Below are 18268 nucleotides of genomic sequence, written 5' to 3'. Positions count from 1 at the left end.
AGGCACTACTGCACTCAGTATTTTATGTACTACTTAAACATAACGCAGAATAAGCAATTTTCACGCATAAATTCTTATTACCAAGATACATGTCATAAAAAAGATATAAATAGCCAAAATCAAGATTGTGGGATGAAATTGAACGTTTGTTAAGAGACGCTTGTATCTATTAAACGAAAATATAACAAAAATTATGAGCTGTACTACATGTTCTGCCGTCTAACTGGCACTAGCTCCGAAAAAATCAATTTTTTTCATTGACCAGGTATCCCACTACAAAAATTTAAGCGCAAGCACTACAGTTTGGCGTGCTGCAGGCTACGGCCGTCGATATTTCGGCCTGGCTTGCGTCATCGTCAGTCTGTCAGAGTCAAAGTCCGACGAAAAGGTGGCATCCTCAGAATCACCGCTGCTCGATCCACGGATGCAGTCAGCCATAAACGCAGCAGAACTGCGAGATATTAGAGGGGCGCGCGCCGCTCCCGGAGGCGGTCATTTTTCCTTTCTGCTTTGACGATCGCCGAATTTCGGATCGCCCAAAAAATTAACGCTTGGCGGGCAAAATGCGAACTGCTTAGAAAACAAAAATGCAGCTCTCCTCCTTCGCGTCCTACGGCGCAGTGTCCATGAACCCGGCGGAAAGTCTCGAAAGCGGCGTTTCAAATCATCGATAGCGGGCGGCCATTTTTGCTTTTCACTTTGGCGAGCGCGATAACTTCGGAGCACGTTCGAAAATCGCCGCCTAGGGTAAAAAGTCGAACTGCTTAGGAAACAATAGAATAGTTCCCCTCCTTTACGCCAGATAGCGCAGCGTGTCCGTGAGCAGCGCGAAAAGTGTCGAAACCGGCGTTTCAAACCATAGTTAGCGAGCTAACGATGCCCAATGGGCGCGGTACGGAAAGAGTTGAGCAATGGGTCACGACCATGGATCATACATGCCTACACGGCCTAGATGTCAAATTACAGGTTTCCCGTTTTGTCCATCCCATTTCCTTTCGCCACCTTTCTCAAAAACGGAACCGAAGAAGGGTGACAAAATAATATAAATATTCTTTTATACCTCTCTCTCACCCTGACTATGGCTATTTCCGAGAGATACGGCAACACCACCTAGAGAAACGTTCGCTATTAGCTAATAAATACAGAGCCTGTACAATGCAGCCTCGGAGAGCGTCGCAGTTCAGTTACACAATTCACGTGCACACATGTGGAAAGAAATGGCGGGAGGCCATGGATCATCATTAAGCTTCAGACGACTGCAAAATGTGCTACACAACATCCAACACAAAAAAAATCATTTTCGGTATGAATGATTCAGCAGCATTGCAGCAATAATGCCTTGAACTGCAGATAGTTAGTGGCAAACAGATATTGGCCGAGGAAACAGCTTAACCTTACAACACCACTTGCGAGCTAGTGTAACAAGGCTGAGAAGCATTAAATTGCAGTCAAATCTCTGCTGTTTCATTGCCGTTGTTTTGCGAATATTCATCATGTATTTGCGTTTTCTTTTACGGGCCTTATTGAAGCTCGTCAGGTTGTTTTCCTTACAGCTTCTTGTGAGAGGGCCGTCAAAGCACTACATGAGAGACCAAGCTGACGCATCGTAATGCCAGAATGGCGTGTTGTAAACAACGGGCACGTGTTGACAGACTATAGGCGGGAGACCGTAGCATTGCACAGTCGAGGTCGACAGTGTAGCGCCTAGCCCTGTCAAGTTTTCATTCTACAAACTTACGCGGAAGCTTTTATACCACATCCATGCTTCAGGAAAGCCAGATGGAACATTGAGCAATCAACCCTGCCGCCAACTTTGTGGTGCGAGTTCCGCACCTCAAGTAGGCCGCACCTTAGCAGGCCGCACCTCAAATAACGGCGTCCAGAAAGCACCCACGTTATAGAGACGGAGTCAACTCTGCAGAAGGGTTGAAATCTGGGCCAGTTGGTACATACTTGAACGAAAAAACCAGTCGAAAACACAAAGCACAAGAGGAGAGGTTCACACCACAACGACTGGACGTTGTGGTGTGACAGTCGTTGTAATGTAACAGTGTTGTGGTGTGAACCTCTCCTCTTGTCCATTGTGTTTTCGGCTGGTTTTTTCGTTCAAGGAGTCAACTCTTATGGCATCCAATGACAGCATGGTGGAACTTTCTGTACCTTGAAATTGCAATTGAAAACGCTTAAGACGAATAATAAATTAAGCTGGAACATCATCAATGCAACAAACTTGGTGAAGCAAAAAAGTCGTGGTTTCGCCATAAGAACGAAGCAATAAATGCGATGGGAATAAGATATAATATTACACGAAGTGTAAGAACTGTAGCTGTAGTGGCAGCATGAATGAGCTGTCTAACTAAAAACGAGCTGTTGCACTAGGGTTATTCTCTGTTTGAATCCTGTCATCGGGCAGTTTCATTTATGTTTATTAATTAATGCCAATGTCTTTCATAGCAATTACCCCCAATTTTCCCATCGGCTATCTTTCCTGAACCGGTCCCGGAGGTAGTAGTACGTAGCCGCGTCAATGAAACAGCATTATTTTCTTCTTTGAGCTCTGCTAATGTTTCGCACTTTTAGTATTAAAGTTTGAGAAGACTTAAGATAAAGACATGAGCTGTCAGTGTTTTGCTTTTCCTTCATGCCATTTGCTAGTAGGCTGCCATTCTTAACATCCTACGGAATAACTTTGTCGACAATGTAAGACCTGGTACGAGCAACTTTGATGATAGAATGGCGTGGAAACATAACCCGCATATACCGCATGCCACATAGCATGGCATGGCGTATGGCATACATATACCTAAATATATACGGAACCTCACGGCTACGGCGATGGCAAAAATTCACTTGGAGTGCCCATATAACTGCTGCCAGGATGAATACAATAAAAATAAAAATATCTGCTTTCGTTCCATCCTGTGAACGTGGATGTACAGCGAAGCGGTTGCCGACGTTAGGTAAGCACAACCGATGTTAGACGACGTTACATAAGCATTTCCACCACAAGCGTCGTACGTCACGTGGGCACACACGTGTTTCCCAGCGAAGCACGCATCCCCATTCCCCTATATCTCCGCCAAGTGCAAGTGCATTATTGAACTAAACGAATGCGTAAAAGTAAATGGCGCCAGAAAAATCCTTAAAGTACGACTTACGCAGAAGCTGCAGACATGATAATTTCAAATTGTTATTGCAATATACGAGAAGACAAATCGGTTACGCGGAAACTGAGAGACAGCTGCCGTTTGAGGTCTGTTAGAGCGGCCGCGGCCGCTAGATGGCGATACCGTTAAAACAGTGTACATCCTCAATCTTGTAGGCCCTCCGCTTAGCGCAAGTGCGTTATTGAATGAATTGAATTTTTCAAAGTTAAATGCCCAAGATAATTTGTAAAGTAAGACTTACACAGAACCTGCGTACGCGATAGCATATGATTGTAATTCGAGTATGCAAGATAATGTAATTCTGTTACGCGGAAACCCTAACACAAAGCCTTCCAACTGCCATTTGTTTTTGAGTGAGGACCGTGTACAAGGACATGAAACACCCCCACCAACTAGAGGCCACAAGCTTCGCCGTAAAACCTATTGAGTGAAGCTTCGACCGCGCGCCCGCAACAGCCACGCTAAAGAGCGCCCCCCTCCCTCGACAGAAGAGGGCGCGCTTCCGCCCTGCCTCTCTCGCTCGCGCACGCGAGATTGAGTTGCGTTCGCCGGCTCACCCTCTCACGCTTTCACTCGCACATGAAGCATACGGCACGCGGCGACGATTTTATCGTCCTTGGACTTTATACAGAACCTCACGGTGACGGCAACGGCAGAAATGCGCCTGAAGTACCCATGCATGCAATTGAACAAAATAACCCCTCCCCCCAATTTACTACGACGTCCATTGAAGGGCGTGTGATCTTTCAGGGCGCAAAACCCCATAATTCTAACTTCGGATTTGACGGTAATCTCTCATATTGGTTTCGCAGAGTACGTCGCCTGTAGGCGCTTGACAATGTTCATGGCAAAGCGCACTCGATACTCGTTGAGCGCCATACAGTGACTGCTCACCGGATGTAAGTGGTACACTCGCTGAAGATGTAGCGTCGGTAGGCGAAGTACGACAGGTGCTCGCTCGACTCCATTGACTGCCGCTGCTGAGCCGCATTGGGGCTTGCCCCGCCTCCACGGCAAGGGCGTTGGCCTGGGTCGGCCATCCCTGTTTGTGGACATATACCCGCATGTCGGCACGTAAATGAGGCGCCTCAAACGTGAGGAGCGATACCATGCATCCCCAACAAATACCGCTACCGCTGCATCTACCATCTTTTCTTTGTAGGCTTTGGGCGAACTAGTGTGACAGGATTAGTGTTTCGTCTTTGCATCGAACTGCCTATTTGCGTTGTTTCCATCGTTTAACTGCCTTTCTCCTCCGTTTTCTTTTGTTTCTACCTTGCGTTCTTCTTCTATGGTCACTCCTGATTTCAGAATATTTCCTTTATTTATTGTTTTTGTTATTTAGTTATATCGCGTGATCTCCCTTTTTATTTATATAGTTTCTCTTTTCCTTTCTATTTTTACTGATATAGTCCAGTAATTTTATTTCCTTTTTTATGTATGCGCGCGCCAGCAGTCAGACTTTACGATTGCTGCATGGGCCCGTTTATTTATTTATTTCGCCTCCGCGCACTCTATAGCGTTGAAGAAATATGCATGCAGAGACTTGAATCATAGGAAGCACGACTTAGGTCACAAACCATTACTTGCATTAATTAAGCTAACAATGTGAAGATGAAATTTGCGAAGGAAAGAATGAATCGAACGCAGTGCTGTGTTTACTAGGGTTTGCTACTTTCCTGACAGAAGTTGTATACGATTCACGTACAATCAAAATAAATAAGTAAGGATAAAAGCTAACGCACAATTGTGCAAGAAGTACGTATGAAATTTGTACAGGAGAGGCACCAAGATTTGAAAAAAAAATTGTACTTGCAGAGTCGTACTTGCTTGTTATTTAGTCCCAGTTGTTGTGTGTCTGCGCCAGCGCTCAAGCGCGCGCATGTGTGTGTGTGTGTGTGTGTGTGTGTGTGTGTGTGTGTGTGTGTGTGTGTGTGTGTGTGTGTGTGTGTGAGTGTGTGTGTGTGTGTGTGTGCGCGCGTGTGTGTGTGCGCGCGCGTGTGCGTGCGCGCGCGTGTGCGTGTGTGCGCGTGTGTGTGTGCGCGCGCGTGTGCGTGTGTGTGTGTGTGCGCGTGCGCGCGTGTGTGTGTGTGCGCGCGTGTGTGTGTGCGCGCGCGTGTGCGTGTGTGTGTGTGTGCGTGCGTGTGTGTGCGTGCGCGCATGTGTGTGCGTGTGTGTTTGTGTGTGTGTGTGCGTGCGGGTGTGTGCGTGTGTGTGTGAAGTTGTGAAATGTTTTTAGCGACCCAATATGTTGAGTTTGTTACCATCGTTGGTCGATAGGAAGCCTAACGCAGCGTTTGTCACGTTAGTGCTCGACACAAACGTAATTCATGTAATAAAAACAGCGAAAGGACTAAAACCTCGCCACAGAGAACAATTATATTAATTGTATTTTCAAATTAAAGTTCTACTATACCAAAGAAGTCACCTCTACAGTGAGGACAGGATTAATAAGTAAGACAGGACGCAAAAACAAAAAAGCGGTGATGATACTTCCTCGATGTTCCCGCACTAGGTCGCGGCGTCCTCATTGATTTTGACTGTGTCTGCCGGGGTCGACTTAATTCCTTATCGATAAAGTTGGCCTACCATTGCACTGTAAAATATTCAAAAACTGATCTCAACAAGTTTCAGGAACTTTTACGCAGCCACTACGTCTCACAGACGAATAAAACAATTTGGAATGCATGACATCACACTGATCTATCAGCGCTTAGTTTCCGTAAAGAAATTCAAATAAAGGAACTCTGCGAATTAATTTTATCACTTCCTAACAAAGTTTAGTGCCACTAAATTAACGAGAATACCGTTTGGAAAGTACATGTTACTAGTGTAAATTGAATAGTGTTTCCATTTGGTGTCCGTTTCAGATTGTCACACAAGGAGAGAGTGAACGACTGAAGTACTGTTGCATTAGGTTTCTTTTGGCATCCATGTATTAAATTTCACGCTATTCTTGCAAAAAATAAATCTAATAGGTACGGAGGCCAGTATAATATTTTTAAAAGTAAGTTTTCACACCAACCACCACAGTTTTGTATGAAGTTCATAAAAACTACACGGCAGCATCAATGCTTTACAGTGTTCCGGTGCAATGAACTTATCGATGCCATTCCTCCCATGCTGGTGTTGGCTGCTTATCGAGAAAGGCGCTAATTTAGCGCGTTTTGAGCCACGTTACCGGTGCAGCGGACCCCGCCATCAGCCGCGCCTCCGACGAAAACAGCCAGGTGAACGGCCATCGCTGGCGCATGCTCGATCATTGTCTAGGCTGGACGCAGCCGTTGGCGTTCAGCGCGTCTCTGCGCTCCTTATTAAACGTGGCTGAGGTTTCCTATACGACGACCTCCACAACCGACACTCTGCCTTTCTGCTGCCTTAGCGATTTCATTAGCGTCGTTAATAGCCACTAAGTAGCCTTCCAAAAATTTCTTAACGAATTAACCTATGACTAAAATTAATATCTCACCCCCATTTTATTTCTATAAAAACATATGCGGCTTCATTGGTCGCTACTTGTAAATACATACTCAAGAGCTTTGTAGTGAGCCTTCTGAATGCTTAAAATAGTGGTTCCAGACTAAACACGATCATCAGATGTGATATCCCCTCAGAAAATCAGGGTTGTTCTTTCCATTTCATATTTGGACAGCTCGCTCGCCACGAACAAGGCAATATTAGTCTATATTTACACAATTAACAAAAAACTTCCAGGAAGAATTAAAAACAAAATGTTGAGCAAGTCATCTTCGTAATCACTTAGCCATATTTAGCCAGAAGTGGAGTGTTTTGGGCCGCGAGCTGGTGACTTTGTCCATTAGAGGGTTATCAACGCTGAAATGAAAAGAATCTGTAGTCTTCAACACTCTTTACCATGGCGTTTCCTGCAACTACTTGAGGGAACTGTGGTGCTGTGATCGTCCAGCCACCCCGGCAATGGTCGGTAGTATGTTAATTTGTATTATCTTCGTACCTAGGGCTTCAGACGTTGTTGGGGATTTGTTTATTACGCTTTATCCAGGCCTAAGTTTCAAAGAGGTTTAAACATTTTTTTATGCAGAATGTAATGGACTCTGCAATCATGCATAATTGCCACTAATTGCAGTGGTTCCACTGGTTCATATGTCCGGAGCATAATGACTTCAATATCGGGCTTCTGTGCTAGAGGTCCTGTCTTCGGATCCAGTTGTCGGACAATATTAATGTTTATTTATATATTTGTAACGCAGTACATTCTTAAAAATGATCACTTTGCAAAGTCACTTTAGCCATCTAAAGCCAGAAGGACGAAGTTTAAGCAAATTCATGCGCTGCCCATCATCCCCATGCTGGCTGGGCCGCCCTATTTGGGGGTGCCGTAGACATTAGGGATACAGTTCCGTCTGGCAATTCTATGAAACTCTCTGCTCTGAACACAACTCAGGAAACGTCTGGCATTTATCGTCAATCATCGCAGTTTGGCCTAGCAAGTAACACACTTACCGGAGGGCACGTTGGCTTCAACAACGTGAATGTAGATCTCGTCCACGATGCACTCTACGGTAGACATCATGAGTACGGTGACGCAGAAGGCATCCAGCAGGCACGTCATTGTCACGGCCACGGCTATTACGAGTGCCAGGATGCTGCATAGCAGAAGTCATACAAGGGGTCCACTTGGCCGAGTGTTGCGCAGTGATGTCGAAACAGGGAATGAAGAAAATTTGGCCGAGATTATCGCATTTACGAAATCAGCGTTAAACTATGGAGGCATTTCTTCCGGGGAGATTCTGTGAAGGAATCGCTTCGCGATAGCAACGATTTGACAAAGAAATATGGTACGTGATAGGATGAACGGGAGCACTTAAGGAATAAGGAGGGCGTACAGTCAATGTTTTCCAGTATTTAAACCAAAGTTTTTGTGTTGGCTCAACAGAGTGTGCGTCCAATCGAACTTCTCAAGTGGAGGACTAGAAGGTGGCGGTGGCGTTCTTCCGAATGCAGCTGTGGGTAGCACCTTCAGATTGGGTTTGCCTTTGCCGCCTGCGACATTGCCAGTCCCGAACCACGTAATTAGAACAATTGACGAGCTGCATTGTACGCAATAAGTAACGGTTCCAAAAATAGGTCAGCCTTAAACTGCTCTGTGCACGGAACGCTCGCGCGGCGAGCGATGGCGATCTTCCCTCGCCGCGGTACCCCCGTGGATATGGCATGGCTATGTTGAAGTCCAGGTCACAGTTTCGACTCAGTCAGCAGCGGCAACATTCTGATGGGTACTACATGCAAAAATGCTAGCCTACTTTGATTTACGTGAACGTTAACGCACTCTTCATGATCAAAGTTATTGCGCAGTCCTTACTAGATTGCGCCTTCTGACCATGTCATGGTTTCTCACACGCAGGGCCTTCGAATTTAATTTAGTTTGTGATTTGTTGTGCGCAGCAACCATGGTAGTATAGCAGCATAAATAATTGTTTCGTATCAAAAAACTTGAGTCACGCACCTTATTGAACCTGGAGCTATTATGGTATTGGTTAAAATACGTATTCTCGTCACTGACATTGTTACATTAGGCTGTTACAAAAATACGCCTCCGTTTATGTAACTCCCAGATCCTGTTAGATGGGCTGCCCCAACAAAATGTCACCATGCAGGAATTAAGAAAATAACGAAGGGTCTTGTGCTAACGGCGATTACAAGGGTGAATCAGAAAGCCTCTGCCGCAATTTTTTATTGACGAAAAGAAGGTAAAGTACAGTTTATTACAAAATCTACTGTAGCGGCGCGACTATCGCTTCCAAGGAAGGCAAAGTTCTATTCTCGTGCAGGTGGCACGAGAATAGAACACGCTAGCACGCTCAATCTGAGCGGCCGCAGTGTCGGCTACTAACGAGATCAGCTGACAAAATGACTGGCCGGCTTAAAGAAACTACGGCTACGGCGGAATACCTCGTCGTGCCGCTTCCCACAAACTGGTGATCCGGACGACGTAACCCCGCGATGCCAACGTCAGCGCAACGACTCTACGCGATGAGTGACGTGGCCTCACGCGGGGCGGCAAATGTCCCGCGATTGTAGGGTGTCCGGGAATTCTACATCGACATGCCGGACGTCGGGTTTATCAAACTAGAAAGCCATTTCCTTCTCAACAAGGTTCCAGGCTCCGGCTGTCATCCCCTAGCCCCGACGTCTACGCGCAATTGCGGGCAGCCATCCTTGCTCAGTACGTCACCTCAAGCGCTCACTTGCAGCCGCTCTCGCCAATTGAATCTTCTCGACCCACATCGCCTGCGTCCATCCTTGCCGATTGTCAGCACGTACTGGCCCCAGCATCAAACCTCAACTCAGTCTGTGAGCCTCCTCACCCTCTGAAAGGCACCTCTCCCCCGGCTCCACTAAGTGCAAATTTCCCTTTTACAGTCACGGCGACGCCACAAGCACAACTTTCGCGATTGCTTCAGTGAACAAGACAACCCTGATGCTATCGGCATTCACCATTTCACCGTAAGCAACAGCAAGCAAGCCTTCCGATATTCTGTACTCACACATTCCGCGGATGCATGGCCTACCAAAGTTTTGCAGAAGCAGCTCTGCCATCTGGTTTCTTCAGCTCGAGGATCACTTCTACTTCAACAACATGAGTGACCAACAGTAGCGTTATCTCCACACAAGTACCGAGCTTCCAGATGGTCTGCTTTAGGACCTCAGACTTCTGCAGACATCTAGGAATACCTGAGGCAGGATTCGCATTACGGTATCACTGTGGCTGCGCTTGGCTGACAACCTACGCTGCCGGTTAACATTTGACAAATCATAACGGTTGACACTAAATATCTCTCCTGCCAGCTGTGTCACACTTATTTCCCATTTAAACAATTTCACACAACTGTCCCAAGCGAGTGATCTACACAGAGAGCACAGAATGCGTATAGCTTGTAGATGTAACGCACTTCACGAGCATGCTCGTGAGAGTATGCGGCTTCCGTGGGGTTTATGGACTAGCAAAAAAAAGGTCTGCACCGCACGCACCTGTTGATCTTGTGTCCAGTGTGACTGAGTATGAGCAGCGCCAGGCGTGTCGGGAGGCCGCATTCTTCCATGGTCAGCACGAGCAACATGGCGCACAGGAAACTCATCTGGCGAACCTGCGCAGCGTTGAAATCAATAGTTTAACAAAATCCAATCTGGTTGGGAAGCCATAAAGTTCTGAGCATTACGCAGGCTACCCTTTCTAGACGTAGTGGTAGAATGGGACAGACAGCGCTTATCTTTCGAAGTTAACAGGAAGGACACGCACACAGGCTGGTATCTTGATTTCACTTCTGCAAACCCTGTGCGCCACAAGCGGTCCGTGGCATTCTCAATACAGAGAGTCCAAACAAATTGTAGTAAGCCAGACGACTTGGCTTCCGATTTGGCTTGCATTTGACACGAGCTCGATGCGTGCAGCCAACCAGAAAGCTTTATTGCTTCTTCGGAAAAAACAACCTCACAACATAATGAACGACGTGATGCCTCCGGCCAAGTTAGCGCAGCCACTCCGTATGTTCCCGTCATCGTTGAATCTTTGGAGCGCGTGTCTAGCGTGAGTATGACGTGCAAGTCTCCCATGTTCCCTGCGCAAGTTACATCCTGAGCTTGTGAACGTCAAGGACAAACTAACAAAAGAACAAAACCGGGCGTTGTATCATCATCATCATTAGCCTGGTTACGTAAACTGCCGGGCAAAGGCCTCTCCCATACTTCTCCAACTACCCCGGCCATGTTCTAATCGTGGCCATGTTGTCCCTGCAAACTTCTTAATATCATCCGCCAACCTAACCTACTGCCGTCCCCTGCTACGCATCCCTTCCCTTGGAATCCAGTCCGTAACCCTTAATGACCATCGGTTATCTTCCCTCCTCATTACAGGTCCTGCCCATGCCCATTTCCTTTTCTTGATTTTAACTAAGATGTCATTAACTCGCGTTTATTCCTTCACCCAATCTGTTCTTTTCTTATCCCTTAACGTTACACCCACCATTCTTCATCCCATAGCTTGTGACGTCGTCCTCAATTAAAGCAGAACTCTTTTCATCAGCCTCCAAGTTTCTGCCCCATACGTGAGTACTTGTAAGACACAGCTGTTATAAATTTTTCTCTTGAGGGACAGTGGCAACATGCTGTTCATGATTTCAGAATGCCTGCCAAATGCACCCCAGCCCATTCTTATTCTTCTGGTTATTTTAGTCTAATGATCCGAATCCGCGGTCACTCCCTGCCCTAAGTAGAAGTATTCCCTTACCACTTTCAGTGCCTCGCTACCTATCGTAAACTGCTGTTCTCTTCCGAGACTGTTAAACATTACTTTAGTTTTCTGCAGATTAATTTTCAAACCCACCCTTCTGCTTTGCCTGTCCAGGTCAGTGAGCATGCATTGCAATAGGTCTCCTGAGTCACTAAGCAAGGCAATATCATCAGCGAATCTCAAGTTGCCAAGGTATTCTCCATCAACTTTTATCCCCAATTCTTCCCACTCCAAGTCTCTGAATACCTCCTGTAAACACGCTGTGAATAGCATTGGAGAGATTGTATCTCCCTGTCTGACGTCTTTCTTTATTGGGATTTTGTTGCTTTCTTTATGAAGGACTACGGTGGCTGTGGAGCTGCTATAGATAGCTTTCAGTGTTTTTACATATGGCTCATCTACACCCTGTTTCCGTAATGCATCCATGACTGCTTAGGTTTCGACTGAATCAAACGCTTTTTCGTAATCAGTGAAAGCTATAGATAATGGTTGGTTATATTCCGCACATTTCTCTATCACCTGATTGATAGTGTGAATATGGTCTATTGTTTAGTAGCCTTTACGGAATCCTGTCTGGTCCTTTGGTTGACAGAAGTCTAAGGTGTTCCTGATTCTATTTGCGATTACCTTAGTAAACACTTTGTAGGCAACGGACAGTAAGCTGATCGGTCTATACATTTTCAAGTCTTTGGCTTCTTATGGATTATGGATTGTCTTCTTATAGATTAGGATTATGTTAGTGTTCATCCAAGATTCCGGCACGCTCGAGGTTATGAGGCAATGTGTATATAGGGTGGCCAGTCTTTCTAGGACAATGTTCCCACCATCCTTCAACAAATCTGCTGTTACCTGATCCTGCCCAGCTGCCTTCCCCATTTGCATAGGTCCCAAGGCGTTCTTTACTTCTTCCGGCGTTACTTGTGGGATTTCAAATTCCTCTAGAGTGTTCTCTCTCACATTATCGTCATTGGTGCTACTGGTACTGTATAAATCTCTATAGAACTCCTCAGCCACTTAAACTATCTCACCCATATAAGTAACAATATTGCCGGCTTTATCTCTTAACGCATACATCTGATTCTTGCCTATTCCTAGTTTCTTCTTCACTGATTTTAGGTTTTCTCCGTTTCTGAGAGCATGTTAAATTCTATCCATATTGTAGTTCCTTATATCAGCTGTCTTACGCTTGTTGATTAACTCAGAAAGTTGTGCCACCTATATTCTAGCTGTAGGGTTAGAGGCTTTCATACATTGGCGTTTCTTGATCAGATCTTTCGTCTCCTGCGATAGCTTACTGGTATCCTGTCTAACGGAGTTACCACCCACTTCTATTGCACACTCCTCAATGATGGCCATAAGATTGTCGTTCATTGCTTCAACAATAGGGTTCTATTCCTGAGTTAAAGCCGAATATCTGTTCTGTAGCTTGATCCGAAATTCCCCTATTTTTCCTCTTACCGCTAACTAATTGATCGGCTTCTTATGTGCCAGTTTCTTCTGTTCCCTCCTCAAGTGTAGGCTAATTCGAGTCTTTACCATCCTGTGGTCACTGCAGTGCACCTTACTGAGCACGTCCATATCTTGTATGATACCAGGGTTAGCGCAGAGTATGAAGTCTATCTCATTTCTAGTCTCGCCGTTCGGGCTCCTCCACGTCCACTTTCGGCTATCCCGCTTGCGGAAGAAGGTATTAATTATCCGCATATTATCCTGTTCCGCAAACTCTACTAATAACTCTCCCCTGCTATTCCTAGTGCCTATGCTATATTCCCCCACTGCCTTGTCTCCAGCCTGCTACCTTGGCATTAAAGTCGCCCATCAGTATAGTGTATTTTGTTTTCACTCTACCCATCGCCGACTCCACGTATTCATAGAAGCTTTCGACTTCCTGGTCATCATGACTGGATGTAGGGGCGTGGACCTGTACAACCTTCATTTTGTACCTCTTATTAAGTTTCACAACAAGACCTGCCACCCTCTCGTTAATGCTATAGAATTCCTGTATGTTACCAGCTATATTCTTATTAATCAGGTATCCGACTCCTAGTTCTCGTCTCTCCGCTAAGCCCCGGTAGCATAGGACGCGCCCGCTTTTTAGCACTGTATATGCTTCTTTTATCCGCCTAACCTCACCGAGCCCTATTATATCCCATTTACTACGCTCTAATTCCTCCAATAACAGTGCTAGACTCGCCTCACTGGATAACGTTCTAACGTTAAACGTTGCCATGTTCAAATTCCAATGGCGGCTTGGCGTTGTATATAACTGCAATTATGTCTACATTGGGGAAACTGGCAATTTTAGGGGCACCTAAAGGAGCACATGAACGATGTGAAAAAGAAAAAGTCACTTCCAATGCACTCGCCGAACACGCAGAAGCCAATCAACACGATTACAACTGGAGCCAAGCTTCCATCATCACCCAAGAAAAAAAACTGGACGAAGCGATTGTATCTGGAATCTGACTATGCAAACCACACACATGGTTAATCGAAACCATGGCAATCTCCCGCCATCATACTCAGGATGCCTGAAGTCATTATTGACGCGTATTTAAGCTGCAGGCTTTATGCCTCTAAGCTCAGTAAGCAAGGCTTCCGTGTGAGAAACCGAAACGTTTAAGAATATTTAGACAACCCCATCTTGGTCGGCGTTTTCTTCCTGTTATGCTGTGCAGCGTTGTTCTCGGTTGTAGATAGAATATAACGTTTCCACGCAGCTAAGAAATGTGTGATTCGTCTTTCTTTTTCTGTTCCAAATGTGCATCGCTCACTCGCGAGAAAGCGCTGCTGTATTTTCAGCTACCTACAAGTGCTGCTGACCAAGTGGTAATCTCATAAGGTTACCACCACTGCCACTGACACTGCCATCGCTCAGATGCCACGGAAACGATGGTTAGCACATATATTTGTCTCATCTTTTCGCTAGTGACGTAAGACCTCACTGTGGCCTTAATTAGATGTTTTGTATTGCGTTTCTTGCTTTATATTTCCAATCAATATTTTCTAAACAAGGAGCGCCATACGAATCCGTGCATGTGCATGCCTAAGCATTGAATTGTTGAGATCATAACGTAATATATCGTCTAAAATTGACAACTTACGATGTCGCAAGGCCATTTGAAGACATAATTGGACCAAATTTAGGCAAATTCACGTATTTCTCATTTTTCAGTTTGGGTGAGCCGCCATACTTGCGGCTACCATTTAAACCAGAGCCGGAGTTCCCTCTGGTAAATTTTGTGCGAAATTGTATGCTGCCTACGTCAGACCCTCGGACTGCGACGAAAATCATGCGGTCATATTAGCACCAACAGACGCGCACCCGTCCTGCCAACTCATTGCTTGCCTGAACATCACAAGCGCATCTTCGCCCTACCCACGATAGCGTTAAAACGCATTTGAAATTCACATTTGTACTATATCCAGGGTCGATAGCTTTATAAAAATCTTGGTCACTTTGGCAAGATGCCACTGAAAGAATTTAGCTGAAAAGTCAATGAAAAAGCATTTGCATTTTGTTTCGTTGCACAATTAGTGAAAATTCTTTTCTAAATATCGGGAGCATAAATTTAGAGAAAAATCGTCCATTGAAAAAGTTATAGAGCGTTGTACCGTGGAGTACGGCAGTGCGGCGGCTCGCGCATCGGCCAGCTCCAGAAGTGGCATGCACAGGAAAGGCAGCAACGAAGCCATGGGTGCCGCCACCAGATCCATCGTCAGCGACGCCATGAGCAGCAGGCCCACGCTGCTGGCGCGCCACGACTGCGAAGTGGCAAGGCGTGGACTCAACGGAGAAAAGCATGGAGCCGTGTATTTTCTTTTTTAAATATAGGTGTATTTAGGAGCAGAGGAACAAAGCCCTGAAAAGAACAACGCCGAAGCGATAAAAAAGAACCCAGCAGTGAGTTTCAGGGAGTAGGTCAGAGGTCGGCGCTAATAAGCCACAAGTTCACAATACGAGTTCACGAGCTGAAACATAAGCCTATGCCCTCCCGGTGAGAAAACGAAGCTAAAGCAAGAATGAAACCGTAAAAAAACACCACGATGCTCCATACATCATATTACAAAAACAAAAAGATACAACGAACATACAAGAACACATCTATAGAATCATGGGATCTATATTGGCGCAAGTGCCGCAAACGTCGATGCACATATTTGAATGAGTGTAAATAAACGTAATTAGACGGTTCAAGAACTTCCAATTGATTTGCATAATCCATAACTGCGATTCGAGATTCGCGACATGTTACGTGTGTCAAGTTGGGATTGGAAGTATACTGTCTCACCTCGATCCACAGTAAAGCGAACAACGAGAGAAAACCTGACCCGGCGGTGTTTGCAAGCGTGCACTCTAACGCCAGAGTATTTTCTTTTTAGGGTGGTTCGGTGCACTGCGAGCGTGCCCCACGAGACGTCGGATCGAGGACGCACCTTTTCGGCCGAGTTTGGGACAGCGGCCAGCCAGAGCACTAACAGAAGCAGCGCCATGGTGGCCAGCACGCGAATGCTGCTCTGCACGCGCTGCGTGTCGCCGGAAAACAAATCCTGCGCGAGCCAGAAGCAGTCCAGCTGCACCAGCAGGTCGAAGAGCGGCTTGAGCGCCACACCGTCCCAGAGGCCGCGGGGCCGATATGGCCGGCCAGTTCCAGCGCCGGTGTCCGGTAGCTGCAAGTCCGTCGCGCCAGCGTCAGCAGCGGAAGCGGCCTCTGGGCCCATCGCAGCCTCGCCTCCGTCGGCGCGCGGCCCGGTAACGAGATCGTAGTCGACGCCGACAAAGGGTGCGTACGACGCAGCTGCAGCAAGGGCCGCCGCCGCGGTTCCGATCGGGGACAAGAGCGCGCGTGGCGACTCGAAACCTGCAAATGGCATCGCCGCACGACGCTATCACGCTGCGGTCCTGACGGTAACATGACATTAGGGTGTGTTCGTACGGGTAGGGTATATAGGGTATTAGGGTAAAGGGGGTATATAGGGTATTAGGTATTAGGGTATATAGGGTATTAGGGTAGGGTATTAGGTTATGTTCCTACGGGTAGGGTATATATACAGGCTATTAGGGTATATTGGTGGCTGTCGAGGCGACAGCCTCGACAGCCACGAATTCATTTAGAATGTGCGACGATGGTCACTTACATGCCAGTGTAATGTAGGCTGCGTGAGTCACTGCGACAGTCGTGGCAAACGCTGCCGATATTGTAGCTACCAAGTTTTTTTTTTCGTTACAGGGGAAATGCGTTTGCAATCATTAAGCAAGTCTTGTTTGATTGCCTTGTCGTCAAGCTTGTTCTCGCCGGCGGCAGTAGGTAACGTGTAGGAGATTATGGCAAACAGGTCTTTTAAGTATGAGTTTGCATGCCGTCTTGCCAGCAAGTACTGCAGGCCATCGTGCCTTCTAGCGGAGCATGAGTATAATCCGCGAGTTTCTTCATGCTTTTGTTATGCCGAGTCTTAAAAATGAAGATTTGTGGTTTTCTTAAAGTTAGGCACTGGCAGGCACGTAAGACCACCTGTGCAGATAAGTGAAGTGGCATGGGGGACACAAAGTGACACAATAATTATTGCTGTGAGCAGCCCAATTGACTAAAATTGAATAATTAACTTTTTTGTTGACTGCAGTCACTGGGTATGTTTGTATTGAAAAGTTAGAGACAGTCGTGTTTCTCGAGAGTATCAGATTGAAGAATTCTTCTAGCGTATCTGCGCTCCGAGATATCCGACTCCAAATTTTAATTGTCGTTCGCATGATTAAGCATGCAAGGGAGTGAGGGTCGGCGCAAAGCTCCTCCCTGATGTGACACGGCTCTTGCGTGCGGCGTTTAGGCTGACTACAGGGTGGAGGCATAGGCAAAGATGATAGCTCTTCCCCTTCACCTCTCGGCTGGCGAAATCAAGATATGACAGCACCCCGTTGTCAGACTAAGCGCCGCACGCAACAGCCACGTCACATCAGGGAGAGCTTTGCGGTGATCCTCACTCTCTTGCACGCGTAATCATGTGAACGACAACTAAAATATTGCATCGGATATCTCGGGGTACAGACACGCTTGAAGAATTCTTCCAACTGATTCTGTGCGACTGTCTATAACTTTTCAATACAAACATACCCACTTAGTGCAGCCAACAAAATGTTAATTATTCAATTTTAGTTGATTGGGCTGCAGACAGCGATAATTATCCTCTCACTTTGTGTCCTCCAGGTCACATCGCTTATTTGCACATGTGGTCTTCGCGTGCCTCCCATGCCTAATTTTAAGAAAACCATAAAGCTTAATTTTTGAACACCCTGTATGATGTGAAGCGGATAGGGGAACTTACGGCTGGCCACTGCTCAGCGCTTACTGCTGTATTTTGTCGATTTCTCGTAGCTTTTTTGTATTCGGGTAAAATGAACCACAGGAAATATAATTAGTTCCTAGAGCTTCATCTAGTGTCCTAACACTTCGTTCTCCCAACTCCTCAAAGAAACCACGTCTGGAACCCCCAGTGCACAGATGTCACCGATGTAATGAAAACTCTCCATGCTGCGTTCCAGAAAGTCGAGTCTAGTTCGCGGTTCCGGTTTCAGTTCAGTACGGTTTCATCACGGGTGTGCGTAAAACCAAAGACTTGCCATGGCTAAACTATGGGGATGTGTTGCGATCCGTAGGTGGATCGGAAAGCAGCATGACCGGTTAAGTGAGCGCAAGCTGCTGAACACGAGGTGCTACATAAGACGCAAAGGAAGATAAGGACGCCGTCAGGGACAATCAACAGAGTAAGGCCAAAGTGCAAGCGCTTGCGTAGTGGCGAAACCTAGTCTCACGGAAAATTTTCCGTAGTTTGCGTT

At 46.3% G+C, this 18268-nt stretch overlaps 1 protein-coding gene across 2 annotated transcripts in view; it reads right to left on the bottom strand.

The window, feature by feature from the left end:
- The window catches only part of LOC135909446 (Na(+)/citrate cotransporter-like), a 60381-nt gene that overhangs the window by 30645 nt on the left and 11468 nt on the right, over positions 1-18268 (bottom strand). For both annotated transcript variants that reach the window (XM_065441405.2, XM_065441406.2), the window contains exons 4-8: positions 15874-16298; positions 15052-15201; positions 10179-10294; positions 7650-7792; positions 4062-4209 (exon numbers count right to left, since the gene is read on the bottom strand). In XM_065441405.2, coding sequence (XP_065297477.2) covers positions 4062-4209; positions 7650-7792; positions 10179-10294; positions 15052-15201; positions 15874-16298 — 982 coding nt within the window. The remainder of the gene's footprint in view (positions 1-4061; positions 4210-7649; positions 7793-10178; positions 10295-15051; positions 15202-15873; positions 16299-18268) is intronic.

The sequence above is a fragment of the Dermacentor albipictus genome, chromosome 3 (assembly GCF_038994185.2).
Source record: "Dermacentor albipictus isolate Rhodes 1998 colony chromosome 3, USDA_Dalb.pri_finalv2, whole genome shotgun sequence".
Lineage (NCBI taxonomy): Eukaryota > Metazoa > Arthropoda > Arachnida > Ixodida > Ixodidae > Dermacentor > Dermacentor albipictus.
This window is presented reverse-complemented; position numbering and strand designations above follow the sequence as displayed.